General features: G+C 35.6%; 1 protein-coding gene across 1 annotated transcript in view; it reads right to left on the bottom strand.

Annotated features, from left to right (window-relative positions):
* The window catches only part of COL19A1 (collagen type XIX alpha 1 chain), a 317,873-nt gene that overhangs the window by 37,688 nt on the left and 265,938 nt on the right, over positions 1 to 14,247 (bottom strand). Inside the window, exons 32-40 of the mRNA XM_011361196.1 lie at positions 10,869 to 10,973; positions 10,732 to 10,785; positions 10,421 to 10,474; positions 6,885 to 6,938; positions 5,431 to 5,484; positions 3,125 to 3,169; positions 1,115 to 1,165; positions 982 to 1,026; positions 505 to 531 (exon numbers count right to left, since the gene is read on the bottom strand). Coding sequence (XP_011359498.1) covers positions 505 to 531; positions 982 to 1,026; positions 1,115 to 1,165; positions 3,125 to 3,169; positions 5,431 to 5,484; positions 6,885 to 6,938; positions 10,421 to 10,474; positions 10,732 to 10,785; positions 10,869 to 10,973 — 489 coding nt within the window. The remainder of the gene's footprint in view (positions 1 to 504; positions 532 to 981; positions 1,027 to 1,114; positions 1,166 to 3,124; positions 3,170 to 5,430; positions 5,485 to 6,884; positions 6,939 to 10,420; positions 10,475 to 10,731; positions 10,786 to 10,868; positions 10,974 to 14,247) is intronic.

A 14,247-nucleotide genomic window follows, 5' to 3' on the forward strand; every position in this document is an offset into this window, starting at 1 on the left:
TCCCTCCTTCCTTCCTTCCTTCTCTCCTTTCCTCCTTCTCTCCTTTCCTCCTTCCCTCCTTCCCTCCCTCCCTCCCTCCTTCCCTCCCTCCTTCCTTCCTTCCTTCCTTGTTGAGGAGATGGCCAACAGATTAAGAAATTTATTTCTAGTAAGTATTTCTCTTTTACAATCTATTTAACGTTGAATCAATCATCAAAATTATTCTATTAAAATAGAAAGTGTCCCATTTATCGGGAGCTTTATATTTGCCTTCCTCCATCACAGAGTGATTTTTAAAACACACTGATGAAAGAGACAAACGTCAAGGGCAGTGACAACAAGAGCACTGATGCAGCTTAAAAATCAAAAGCACATTGCTGGCATTTCTTTGGTAATCTGCCTGCTGCTTCCAGCATGTTAATGGACGAACATCTAAGAAGGCAGTCACCTTTGCCTGATGTTCTACTTTCAAACATTAATAAAGACTTCTTTTCTAAATGACACAAAACATGAGAATATACATACCACTAGGCCAGGATCGCCTTTTGGGCCCTATGATAAAAAAAAAAAAAAAGGGTATTCATGTTTAAAACAATGACTGAAGTAAAATTACGGAATATGAAGCATTTTTGTCCAATTTGCTTGGATACACGTAAAGCTATTTTCAACTTTCGTTTTGCTACAGTTTGGATTTGCAGAATAAGATGAAGAAAAATAATTTGATGGAACTACCATGACAGTGATGCCTGGACATTAATTCAGTTCTTAGGTTTTCAGTGCAAAAAGTGACACTGCTATGCATAATACTATTTTTCATTATTTGGGCTGGGTACATTTTCTTAATTTTATTATAATTGGTTCCATTTATTTCTTCCTGCATAAAATTTTGGTTATATTTATAAAATGTATTTTCCAGTGAACTTAGGAGTTTTGTTTGTTTTGTTTTGTTTTAATTGTGGCTGCTCCACTAAAGTATGCTTGGTGACAAACAGCTATACTCACCGGGGGGCCGGGGGGACCTGGATAACTGGGCACATTCACACCTCCCTTCAAAAAAAAAAAAAAGAAAAAGATTATAAGAATTTATATTAATTTATAACTGGAAATGATTTTACATAATTATAAAAGTAAATACCTGGATTTTATATAAACTGCTCATTCCATTTCCTTCATTGAATGGTACACCCTTGGGAAAGAAATAAGATACAAAATTAAGTTAATAGTTAGCATCTCTACCTTTATCTCTTTACCAAAAGATATTTTTCCTATTCTGTTTTAGAAAGTGAGTTTAATACTATAAGTAAAGTAATATAACGTTTCTTCTTTGGCTTTCAAAAGCAAATAGAGAGGAAAAAATGAAAAGGACTACAGTGATCTATACCTGGAACACACAGACACTTTCAGTGGGGGTGTGATTAATGTTCAGGTTTGACAGATGAGACCCTAATGCATTCAGAGGAAATATTATTTGTGCACTAAAATTCACTTTCTGAATTGCCAATTTATGCTAACTGTTTACAGCCTGCTGACCTGCAGGCTATAATGCAGTAGTGCTGATGAAGGTGCGAATAGGGAACAATTTGGCTACTGAAAAGTAATTTTTTCCATGGTCTCTTCAAACTAAATAGAAAATTAAGGTTAAATGGAGGAGATGATGTTACAACCCTGTGTGGATATTTCTACAAAAACATATTCTTTAGAACAATAGGGAATAAAAACTTCCTAATAAAATTGACCTGTGGGTAAAATCTCGGAGTAAATATCGCTAAAGAGAACTAATTTGAGTCTTTAAAAAAATCATTTATTTTCGCATTCAGGAACATTTACATATGAAAATTTTAGTTAAAATTTTTTTATCATTAAAAAAAATTCCCATAGAACCAATACTCTACATTGCCCTTTTTGTGATTTCCAAAATTGAAGAAGCCATCATTTCATTGTTTTTGGATAATGGTGGTCAGTGAACATGACTTGCATACATCTTCAAAACACTAGTGATGGAAGAAAAAGGCTTCATTTATTTATTCTTTTATTATTTCACTCATTCATTAGACAATTGCTGAGTTTCTACTATATTTTAGTGTGCTAAACCCTGAAGAGATGAAGTATAATTTTGTCTGAGATGCCCACTGCCCCGCGCCCAGATAGAGAGGTTTACCCCCTGAAAGACAACATTTAATCTGTCTTAAAGAATAAATAGTTTTGGAGAATTCAGGGAAAGAGGGAGATTTCTTAAGCTCCTTATAAAACATAGATCCCTTTCATCAACTCATCTTATATTTTGCTGTTTTGTCCACTGGGGAGGGAATGCATTTTAGGACTCCAGCCCAGATGCTTCCTTGTGAAGGGAGAGAGTCAGTAAACAAAATGAACAGGTTTAGAAAAATAGAGTATAAATCTCTTCATTTATGTGGGCAGAGCCTATATTTGCATGCAGACTAATAACATATCTGTGTTGTCTTCAGAAAGTCGCAGATGAATCCTGCCCCTTCTCAGGTGTGTTTGGCTTCTTAAACTAGGTAGGATGGAAAGGAACATTTGGCCTGGACCAAAGCTCTCCTGCAATTTGAGCATGGCCCCACATGAGGGCAGACTTGCTACAGAGAGAGGTACCTCATCTCTTCACAGCCTCTCTAGCAAAATGCACATCTGTCACAATCATGAGCATAAAAACATTGATGACTCTTGTACATTTTATTCGCTAGGTGCTATGTAAATAGAATTTCACTGCATCTCAAACATCATGGATGGTAATGAACACATATAGCATAATACCAAATTTCGGACCAATTCACATTGCTGGAAAGGATCTCTTTAAAGTCCCTTTCTTTTATATGAACAAGGATCACTGAAGTTTAAAGACTTTCTCAGGGTCCCCCAGGCAGAAAGTGGAGATTTGGGGCACATAGCTAGGTCTCTTCAGTCCACAATAAGGAGAACCATAGTATGCAAATATGAGCACTTCACACTGGAACTGAGCCAAAGGGGAAAACCAGATCTCGCCAAAGCTACACTTCTTTTTATATTTATACATAAAACTCAGACGACTTTTATCCTTGAGGACATCTAAATATAGTCTGACCTCTGAGATACAGAACTCTTAAGCAGACACATGAATTTAAGTTTTAAACCTGAAACAACTCACAGGCGGTCCAGGTGGTCCAGGTCTCCCAGGGGGTCCCTCACTGCCCTGTAAGGGATATTTAGACCAAAATCAATGGTTTACACATTTCTATGCCAGGTTTATGAACCAGACTGCTCCCTCAGAGAGTCATATTCTAAAATAATATGGCTTGTCATTTTGTTTCGGCCTTGCGACGTCTTTTTCAGCTTGGCTTTTCTTTCACCTGGGAAAATATGTTTCTAGACCACAGGAAAGATAAATGTCTTTTCCCAAGCCCATTTAAATTCTTACTGTGGGAGCCCCAGGGATGAGGCTTATTATTAGATGGAGCTAGACAATGCAGGTGATTGTGTTATGGACTTCAAGTGCTACCGGGGGCACTCTGTCTATGTAGGGGTGCAGAGCGGAGTTTCTGCAAACAAGGGACCACCTATGAGATATGGCTCTTTGAGTTGGCCCCTCACTTTAGCCTCACCTCTACACCTTCAACTTTTGGAAACCAGAGGGGCCATCCACATAATTTGGCCAAAGTAGAAAATCACAACCTGTTTTGTGTCTGCAGGACAAGACACTTGTTTCACTTCCTAAGTTAATATTAGACTTTATAACCAAGTCAGGCACATCCCACTGAACAGAAGTGACTATGGTACGATGCTTTTTAAGAAAAATGTTCTATATGATTTAAACAGCTTCAGACATTGTGCTTATAAGAGAAGCAGACTGAAAATTGAATTTATAAAAAAATGAATTCAAGTTGAAATTTGAAAAATGTGTTTCACTTTTATTTTTATAAAATATAGATTGCTTATCGGTCTTAATAAGCAGAGGTATTATAGTCCCTTTGCTGCCTTTAATCAGTTCTTCCTGTAATTTTTCTTTTAGAATTATAGCCTCATAAAAATTTTAAGCCTCTCAACATAAGGGGCAATGGCGAGAAGTTCATTAAAAAGGAATCCAGAGAGAGTAAAATTCCTATTTACCACACCCAAGAATTTTGAGGGATTTCAACCCATTTCCAGAAATTTAATGAAGGATTTCATTCCAATCTCCCCTATCTTTTCAGCAAAACAAAAAAAATGTATCATAGAACCTTTTGTTTGTATCTTTATCAATAAAAATAAACTGTAAAGTTTTTCTTATAATCTATCTGACTGAGAATGAGTGACAGACAACGAGTGTATTGTATTTTTCCCTAACTGCTTTGATGGTGGCTATCTCTCTAAGACATGTCATAGTTTGTTGACTGCTGGCAGTGTCCTTCAGAGAATTATGTCATAGTTCTTATGAACTATGAGAGGACAATAAACAAGGAAAAATATGTGCCTATTGAAAAGACTTTTTTTTCCTGGCACAATTAAAAGTCATATTTTTATACTTGATTGTGCCTCAAAGCTCATCTCAGTGTGGAACTCTCAATAACTTCAAAAGGCAAATTTCTGACTGAATAATTTCCATAGAGAACAGAGAAAAATGATTGGTAGGGTTAGGCAAGCTCCTCGGAATAAGATCAGGAAAAAATGTGCTGAGACTAACTAGAATAAGCTCATTGTTTCCTTTACATTTTGGGGGGATTCCTTTGCCCCTTGATGCCATTTTGCCCCATTTTGGTAATTTCAGGGTGGAAGCCACTCGAGTGTCTCACGTGGATTTTTGATTCTACTTCCCTAATCTGAAGAGCTAGTCTTAGTTCACTCATTTGCTGGCGCTGTCTGGCTTCACACTGTGATGTCAATTTAGATCCTAAATCGGGTAAATTTATGAAGCCCTGTGGTCTCCCTGTCTGAGTGAGTCTCCTGTACTGCTGGTCCTCCCTTCTGACTACAGCAACCCATTTGTCCAGTCAACTGGACTCGCCAGAAAACAAGTTGTCCTGGTTCCTTCCTGAATTCCCCTTATCATTGTCAAAGGACGGAATTTTGATTTTCCCAGCATGCTCTTCACTTATTGGACTCCTGGTCCTGATGGCCAGAATGCAGTCTGAAGCCTTGACACCTGTGGCTGCAACTCCCTAATACAAACCACCTTATCTGTACCTCGTCAGGAGGCATCCCCCATCCTATCCTTCCATAGACCTAGATGCCCAGGACCCTGAATCCAGCTTGGACTTTGCTATATGGCACCAGTGTTCTATTCATCTTTTCCTCTAGGAACATATCTCTTGTATTCCTTCAGACCAATTATTGGATTTATGGCCTTCCAAGCCCACTATCAGACATCACTGCCACCTTTAGGCTTCACTTGATTTTACGGATCTCTCTGTAAATGGTCTCATCTTCCCCCTACTCCAAGCCCCAGTTCAAACACTAAGTGAGTCTTTCCCTCTGTACCTTGTCACCCTTTGTTCCTGCAGGACCAGGATGTCCAGTTCTTCCCATCAAGCCCTGTAAAACCAAAAATCAAGTTTGTTACAAAAACAATAATTAAGTGGTGAAAGAGTATTGGAAGTTGGTCTAAAACTGATACATTTTGAAGGTCATTTAATCCTAATTAAATCAGTCCTACAAGCTTACATTTCTTCAGGCTGATACAGCAGCTGTATCCTGCTGATAAGCTCTTGCAAAGGTAAAATTTGTATTTGTGGTAGCTTTTCACCTTGGCCAACCACATTTAATGACCTTAATTGGAACCTTTTGATACATTTAAGAATTCAGCCTTGCTGTTTAAATGGCAATTTACATAACATTATGCTTTCAAATGAGCTATAATTTCATAGCGATCAACATTTTACATACTTCAAGACACAGCAGAATTAACAACGTGCATATTGACTTATGAGATCCGTATTTTACCAATGGAAAATAAAATTTAATTTTAATTATTTTTTGAGAATAGAGTTAGTTATAATTTTTAGGGTTCTTTTCACAACTCTTTCTCTTAACTTTAATTTTAGTCTACAATTTAAAGCCAGGTTTTTCTGCATAACCATGGTGAAAGCATAAAGCATAAAATTTTAATTATGGCAAATCCATAATTCAAAACATTAGGGAACATGATTACATTCCTACTTGTGTGGTAAAAGCCATTTGCACAGGAACTCTAAGAAGGTAAGAATTAGGGAAGTTAAAACTTGAGTAGGGTTGCTATATTTAGCAAATAAAAATACAATAGTTGGGACGAATTTATGCTAAAAATTATTTATTTATATGAAATTCAAATTTAACTGCATGTCCTGTATTTTAACTGGCAACCCCAGACTTGAGCTCCACTTTAATGAGAGATAGGGTTTAGCAAGTGGGAAAGGAAAAGAGATCCTGTTTAGGAAAACAGTATAACCAAAGACACAAGGGCATGACCTTGTGTCTGAGGGACAGTGAAAAAAAGTATTGACTAAAGTACAGGGTATTTTAATTCATAGATTGGAATAAAGATAAATTGAATCTGATAATCTTTAACCCATTTCTTTTCTCTAGAAAATAAATTCTGAGTTTATGGTGCTTAAGAAATAAAGGTATAACCATCTGAATATCTCTTCCAAAAGTTAATGCCAAAAAATTATAACAGAAATAGAATGCTCTTTTACATCCAACTTCTATCCAAATAGACTAGCTTAATTGCAGACTGATTTCTGGTCTGGTAGAATTCTGATGACAAATCTCCACAATGCCGAGCAACCTTTGTACCACTAAATGAAAATCTCAGATGGTGGATGCTACTTTCCCAAGCAACAGCTAGATAATCTACATAGAGGCACAGAGAACAAAGGCAATGAGAAATATTAGTTCACCTTTCATCACTCCATCAGATATGAACTGTGAGCAGAACAGTTTTAGCAAATACTTACGGGGGGTCCAGTTGGGCCTAGAGCACCTGGAATGCCTGGGATTCCTTGAAGACCCTAGAAGAGATAGTTCTTACCATAAAAGCTGTTATGCCATTGAAAACAAAGTATTTAAATTAATCAACTATTTTGATTTGAGAATTAAACATCTATGTTGTCTAATCAAAAAACATGATATATGCCATAAACAAATAGCCATTTTCAAAGAGTAAGGATGGTGAGCTTAAACACTGTGACATGGAATCTGGAACGAACATAATTTAATGTGTTTGGTGATTCATAGAGCATTTCTGATCTCACAAAGCCACACTCAACAACAGCATTGCTGAGTATCCGGACCTGCTAAGGCATGAAAATATAAATTTCAGATTGGTGGAATGCCATCAAAGAATATATAATTACACTAATGCTTCATTCAGCTAGTGGAAAATGGAATATGTTTTATGGTATAATATTTAGTTTAGGTGGCCAGTTCATTATAAGAAGAAATTTTGCTCATTGGTAAATTTAAATTTGGGATACTTTAATGGCTTAAGCATAAAAATTAATGGATATCTTCTTCCTCGCCTCCTTAGATTTGTAGAATAATACTAATTGTACTGGATAGGGTTTAAGATGTTGATCCATTCATATATTCAAGGAAGAACTGTCAAGATTAGCTAGTAACTCGGGTAATTAATTTTGTTCCTTTACCAAGTATGCTAGCAACAGTTAAATAAACTACATAAAATTCGTAATACAAAATATTGTGCAACTATTAAAATCACATTTAGGCAAACTATTGGATAACATGGAAAAATAAGTTACAAAATATTACACAGAGTAGGTCCCAAATTATTAAAAAATTATAAATGCACTTTATAAAAGATGAGAATGATAAATAGAAGTTTGCCATGCCTTATTTGGAAATTAGTGTCAGATATGTTTCAGAGCTCTGAATTTTCAGACTTTTTATAAAACATTATTGGCTCTTTTTATTCTCCTACCATTAATTTGTTTTGTGGTGTATAAGTGGAAAGAACAAATTTCATTTGAGAATGGCACCCCTAAATGTCTTCAGATTATAAATGCTATATCATAAATAGCTTTATCTCAAAATACCCATATTTTCATAAAATTCTCTATGTACATATACAAGATATGCATGTACATATGGTTTTTTTTTTTCTACTTTAAGTTTTAACACTGAAACAGTCTAGAGATACTGAGTGAGTCTTTAGGTAGTCTAATTCATAAGCTTGGGACTCATTAACCTTTGATGACCATATTAAACTTTAAAATAAACCTCAGTCCATAAATTAAAAAAAAATAATTCTCAGCAGTCTTTCTGAACAAGCTGAAATTTTGTAGTAAGGGTAAAAGTTACTATGGATGCATAAAGGGCAATAAGATAATTTTAGAAGACAAGATGGTCATTAAAGAACACGAATACATATTAAAGAGTATGACAGTCAATTTAGCATATAGTGCCAACCAAAATACAAATTAAAATTTATTGCATAGATATTCAGGGATTACTAAGTTCTTTCCCTTCTCTGATATTTTGGTTTTGCCAGACCTAGCTCAGTTGCCATCAAGAATATTTTTCCTTTGTGATAATTTCTGTTTTATTTATCAGTTATTATCCTGGAATATTGTAGGAAGGTCTGCATTCCAAGCAAGCATTCAATCTATGAGAGGTGTGTTCTATTAGCGGCTTACAAGTTACCACCTTGAGTTGTGAAACAACACCTGCAAAAACTGTAGAGGATAATGTCGCTTTTCTAAGAGCAACAAGCAGGCAACTCCTCTAAGTTCCCAAATGAATTAAATTGAAGACATAATAATTAGAAGTCCTCAAAGAGAGGGGGTGTCCCTCTTTATCTTTTCCACTGAGAGTGGAACAAACATTTGAGATTTGGTATGATTAGATATTATGTGCACACTAAACTAGTACAGTTTATTGGCCAGTTGGAAATACACATATTCTTGGTCAGTTTTATTCACTCCAGTCAACGAGTTATAGTTTCAGGCAGTATTTGAGTCTAAGTAGAAGACAAGATAATATTGACTATTTCCCATCTAAGAGGCAAATGCCACATTGCCTCATTCCCCCACAAAAGGCCCAACTGAGCTAATATGTTACTTTAGGTTTATTCATATTATTCATGTGATGTGAAGAAACAACTGAAAAAAATCTCTTTCTGAACTTGCTGGAATTCCCCATATAACAAGAGTCTTGTGCAAAGCTTTTGTACTCTGTATTAAAGAATCCATAAAGTGTACTTAAGAAAGAACACACTAAAATAGTGGAAGAATAATAACAATGGATTTCAGTTTACCAAGAGAGTCAAGTATCCTGTTAAATCAATAAAAATTAACTTCCAATAAATTTAATTTAGAGTCACTTATAAAAAACCTGAATTCCACTTATTTCCTGGTCTTTTTGTTATTACCTTCTCAATTTCCTCTAAAGCCTACCTCTTGAATCTAGGCAGTTAAAAGCTGTTAGACTATTAAAATCAGATATTGTGCTTGCACTTCAGTGAAACTTTCTGTGGGGCATGACGAAGCAAAAAGCTCAATAACTCTTATTTAGAAAATAAAATGCCTTTACAGTTTTATTTTTGGATGAAAATGTTATATTTCTTTGTTCTTCAACTTTTAACTTAGAAAAAAAGCCATTCCTCAGTTTTCTAGAAGAGAGTCAATATAATTAAAAACAATAAAATGATAATAATTTATAATGTGAAATATAACTCCAACTCAGAAATAGATCTACTTCATATCATTATGATTTTCTGCACTAACATCAAGGTTAACATATGCCAGATGGCTTACTTACTTTCATTAAGAATTATTAGTATCAAAACTGTTTAAACTAACAACAATTCATCATCCTAATTGGTTTTTCTAGCATTAATGTGAATTATGAGGGAAAAGAATGATATCCTGAGAATTACCATGGCTTAGAGTCAGAAATTTAATACCAACATCTCAAAAGCACATTTGACTTTGAACCTTAATCCAGGGGCGGGCAGCTGATCTAAGCTAGTCCAATCAGACCCTTTTCTCCCAAGTTTGAAAGTTGAGCAGAATCACAGACAAACCAACGTCACTGAAGTTGAGTCATGTTACAGCAGGGTCCCAGGGAAGTCCTAATGAGTTTGGGGCTGCCCTTATCCCAAGGCTGGTTGTTAACTATTCCTTCAATATTACTAGCTACCTGGGGATATTTGTCAGTATATCTTCCCTTCCTCCATGCCCTTGTTTTTATTTTGAGAGAGCTGGAATTATCATCTGCTACATGAAAATGGAAACATAGTAATTGATATGTGAACTTTGTGCTTTAATTTCCTCATCTCAAAAACCTGACCATTGATAATTAACATCAACATGTTATTATTCAAAATGTGTTAATATTCGAAAAGACCTACCCAAGTCTTTGTTTTTATTTGTTTTAGCATTAAACATGAGCTCCAGAAAAACTGATGTCCTTTTTCTGTTGAGTTATGTAAAGAGAATCAATAGGACTACATCATCAGAGAATAATCTTTTACCTCGTCGCCTTTCTCCCCAGGTATCCCAGGGTAGCCCCGTTCTCCTTTGCTTCCCTAAAAAGACAATAAATTCAGCTAGTACACTCATTCATTTTGTCATCTTTTGGAACAATGAAAATATCTCTTCTCAGGATACTTAGGGCATATAATTTGGACAGAGTCAGGAAACAAATAAATGACATTTGCAAGTGGCTTTACACCACTATTCCAAAATATTTTTATATAAAGCTGTGCATTTAAAAAAAATGGGTTTCTTTTTTCACACTGAATTGGAAATCATACAAAAGAGAGTGAAAGGGAGACTTCCTTACCTTTGGTCCCTCTCTGCCTGGATTTCCTGGAGGACCCCGTGGCCCCATGTCACCCTAGAGGGCAGGCGGTAACAGAGGTAAGAGAAGGTACTATGTGTAACCTATAGGACCCATCAATACTGAGCCTGCCTTCTTACCTTCCGGGCTATTGAATCATACTTTCCGGGCTCACCAGCACCTCCTTCTTCTCCTTTGTTGCTTTTCGGCCCAGGAACACTTGCATGGCAGTTGCCACAAAAGTTCTAATGAGTATAAAGATAAGGTGACTGATAAATTCATCAAAGTCATCTATGAAAGTGAGGTTTGATCAGATTCGAAGTTCTATTTGAACTTTTGTCAGAGATGAGTGATATAGCAATTGCTAAGTCAGTACTTTCAGAAACTCTATCCAATTTGAAAAGACTACTTTTTTATGAGGTAGAAATTACTTATGAAGCTAGTCAATGATATCTGTTTATGATACTGGTGAGCTATTTAAAGAGTAAAACACCTTTATGATGACATTTAAAGGAAAAATTCTAAATAAATAAGGAAACAACATATAAGTCAAGAATAGAGACTGAGTTTCAGTTGCTTAGCAGCATGTTTAAAAAGGGAGGTGATAATAAAGTTTGGAATAACCAGCAAGATAACAGAGCTCATACAACCAGTAGCATAAATCATTGAAAGAGAAAGAAAGAAAGAAAGAAAGAAAAAACTATGAAGAAAGGATTTCTCTTTTTGAGAGCGAAATTAGTTGGAGAAACCTACACACAGTTTTCCAACATTTTATTTGTCAGTAGAAGCACTCATGTGAGAAATAATTACTTGAGTGACTTGAACTTGATTTCTATGTCAAATCTAAGTACAGAGAGACAAATCTAAGCAGAATTACCTTTCCATTGCTGTCTCTGTAACCTTTAGCTGATCTGGAAAGGCTTGAATTTAAGTGTCTGAGCTCACAAGATAAACTTCTTATCACCGAAGGGAAGAATCTTCAAACATGAAAAGGGAACTGAAGCTTGCTATTGATGAGATTAGCAAAAAAGGCCATGGCCATTCATGTTCAATAGTTTTGACCCATTGAGTATCATAAGCCTAATTTCAAAAAATAAGCTCCTTGGAAGACTAATTTTGTATAATATTGAAAAGATTCTAAGGTAGTTTGTCTAAAAAAGTGCTGGGCTAAAGAGTTCTCTTCATGGTGGTCCTTCTTAGAGCTGAGATATATAAAAGGGAGCTAAAGTGTTTAACATTTCCCAAACTAATTTTACCGCCAGGCTTTTTTCACAAAGCTAATGTGTTGGTAAAGGAGTTTAAAAAAATACATATATAATTGTATACCACCACTTATGATATCTGAAAAACTACGAAGGGGGGAGGAGTGGGGGGGTTGGGGAGAGAGAGAGAGAGAGAGAGAGAGAGAGAGAGAGAGAGAGAGAGAGAGAGAGAGCACGAGCCTTAAGGACTTAGAACCAAAACAAAAAGTTTTCCATATTTAAAAAAGCATGAAGTAGATGAATTATTGTATCTGTTGACATATAAATGTGGCATATCAATATGGAGCAAAACTTTGGCATATTGACATCTAGCAATATTTTAGAATGGATTATTCAAATGATTGTTTAATTAAATATTTAAAAATGGTAATCATTTGAGTCAATAAAATTTTCTAAGACCCATTTCAAACTGACCTCATTTTCTTTAGTGTAGGGTTATCAGAATGGTAAATTAAGGAGAACTAGCTTTCATTCAGGTACTTGAAAAAATGTCTTAAGATTTTCATATGAAGAGAATAAAGATGCACCAATTATTAGCCAAAGCACAGTTTCATTCAAAGAGGGAACAATATACAGATGAACCTACAGGAAGGTCTTTGATGGGATACCATTTGAGCTTGGAATTATCTCAGTTCTTTTCAACATCTTAATTAAAGATACTTTTGAAAACAGAAAGCATAAGTTTCGCTAAAGACTCAAGATAGAGGAGAGTTCCTATGTTGGGTAACAGGATCAGGATTTAAAATAGCATTATCAAGTTGGCCAGACAGATCTAATCCCCAGTTTACATTCCTGTATTTAGATTTCGCTTTGGGGAACTACATGCTTCCCTGTTCTATTGAATACAGTTTGTTGGGACTATCAGTCAAGGTGCTTTGCCTGCCTCTTGCCAATTAGCTTTTCTGGCTGTCAGAACCTCAGCCGAGATGATGCTAGAACTGGAACAATGGCAGAGAGCATTCATTAAAGAGATGCTGCCCTAGCGAAACTATTAATTACTTCCACTTCTGAAACTCCTAGAGTTCTGGTTCCTCTCTTTGTCAGAACCTCTTCAGAGTCTTTTTGTCTATTCTGTGAGCCACTCCACATTGTATCAGGATATTCATTTCTGCTTAAGTGTATACATGTTTGATCCTTAGAGTAAATAACATTAACTATTCTGGAATTGTATAATTCTTACAATGCTGCCAGGATTCAATTCTACTGCCCTTGTTAAAAACCTAAAACAATATCTGAGGACTTAAATTCCTGTGTTAATGTTATGGTAACTAGCTGCGTCACTTTGAGCAAGTTACTTAACTGCTCAGAACTTCAGTCTCTCATCTACAGAATGGGGATATTATCACAGCCTAAAATCATAGCATTATTGTGAAGATTAAGTAAGATAATATAAGTAACGCAGCACGCTGCCTGGCATGTAGTTGTAATTTGGTAAATAAAAGATCTTCCTGAAACTCCCATGAATATTCTTTTCCAACTAAAAATATTGCCTTTAGATGGTCTTAAAAACCCCTCTAATATAGTTTTATATTCATATTTACATTTATATATCTATTTCAAAACTTTAATCACCTAACAAATACATATACTAGAATTCCTGAGTCTTTTGTATTTAATCCAACAAATATTCCTGCCTACCTACTATTATATAAGTCATTGTGCAAAACACTGAGCTAAATGCTAGGAATATAAAATAAATCGCATATACATATATATAGCTTAAGTGTATGTGTGTGTATAAACATATATATCGTCCATCTATACAAAGACAGATAAAACGCATAAGGTTTGAGTATAATGGAAAGGGACAGATTTTCATCTGGGTTCACTCACTCTTAGCATACCATGAAGAAACATGCAAATACTTAGCATTATGTGTCCCATTATCATTCTCCCTCATCTATTTTACTAATAAAATATAGGGAAGTATTAGGAAAAAAATTGTAGCAAGATGGAAATAGGTAGAGATACTTTTTATTTCATAGAGTAACAGGTATTCGGGCAATCGTCAGCTTTGGAATTTTGAAGCTCATTTATAAATTCCATGACATCCAAACAGACTTGCAAGCTAGCTGTTTATTGAGCAGCACTGGTTTTCATCCTGGGACTGGCCAGGGCAAATACAGGGAGGAGGATTAGTTTACTCAGTGGTGAAACAGAGTGGGTAAACACCCATTAAGAGAAAGCTGCTCCCCTAGAGGACAGAATGATCTACTCCAGGGAGTTAGTGACATAATTCCTTCCCTGCAGCTCATCT

The sequence above is a fragment of the Pteropus vampyrus genome, unplaced genomic scaffold (assembly GCF_000151845.1).
Source record: "Pteropus vampyrus isolate Shadow unplaced genomic scaffold, Pvam_2.0 Scaffold64, whole genome shotgun sequence".
Lineage (NCBI taxonomy): Eukaryota > Metazoa > Chordata > Mammalia > Chiroptera > Pteropodidae > Pteropus > Pteropus vampyrus.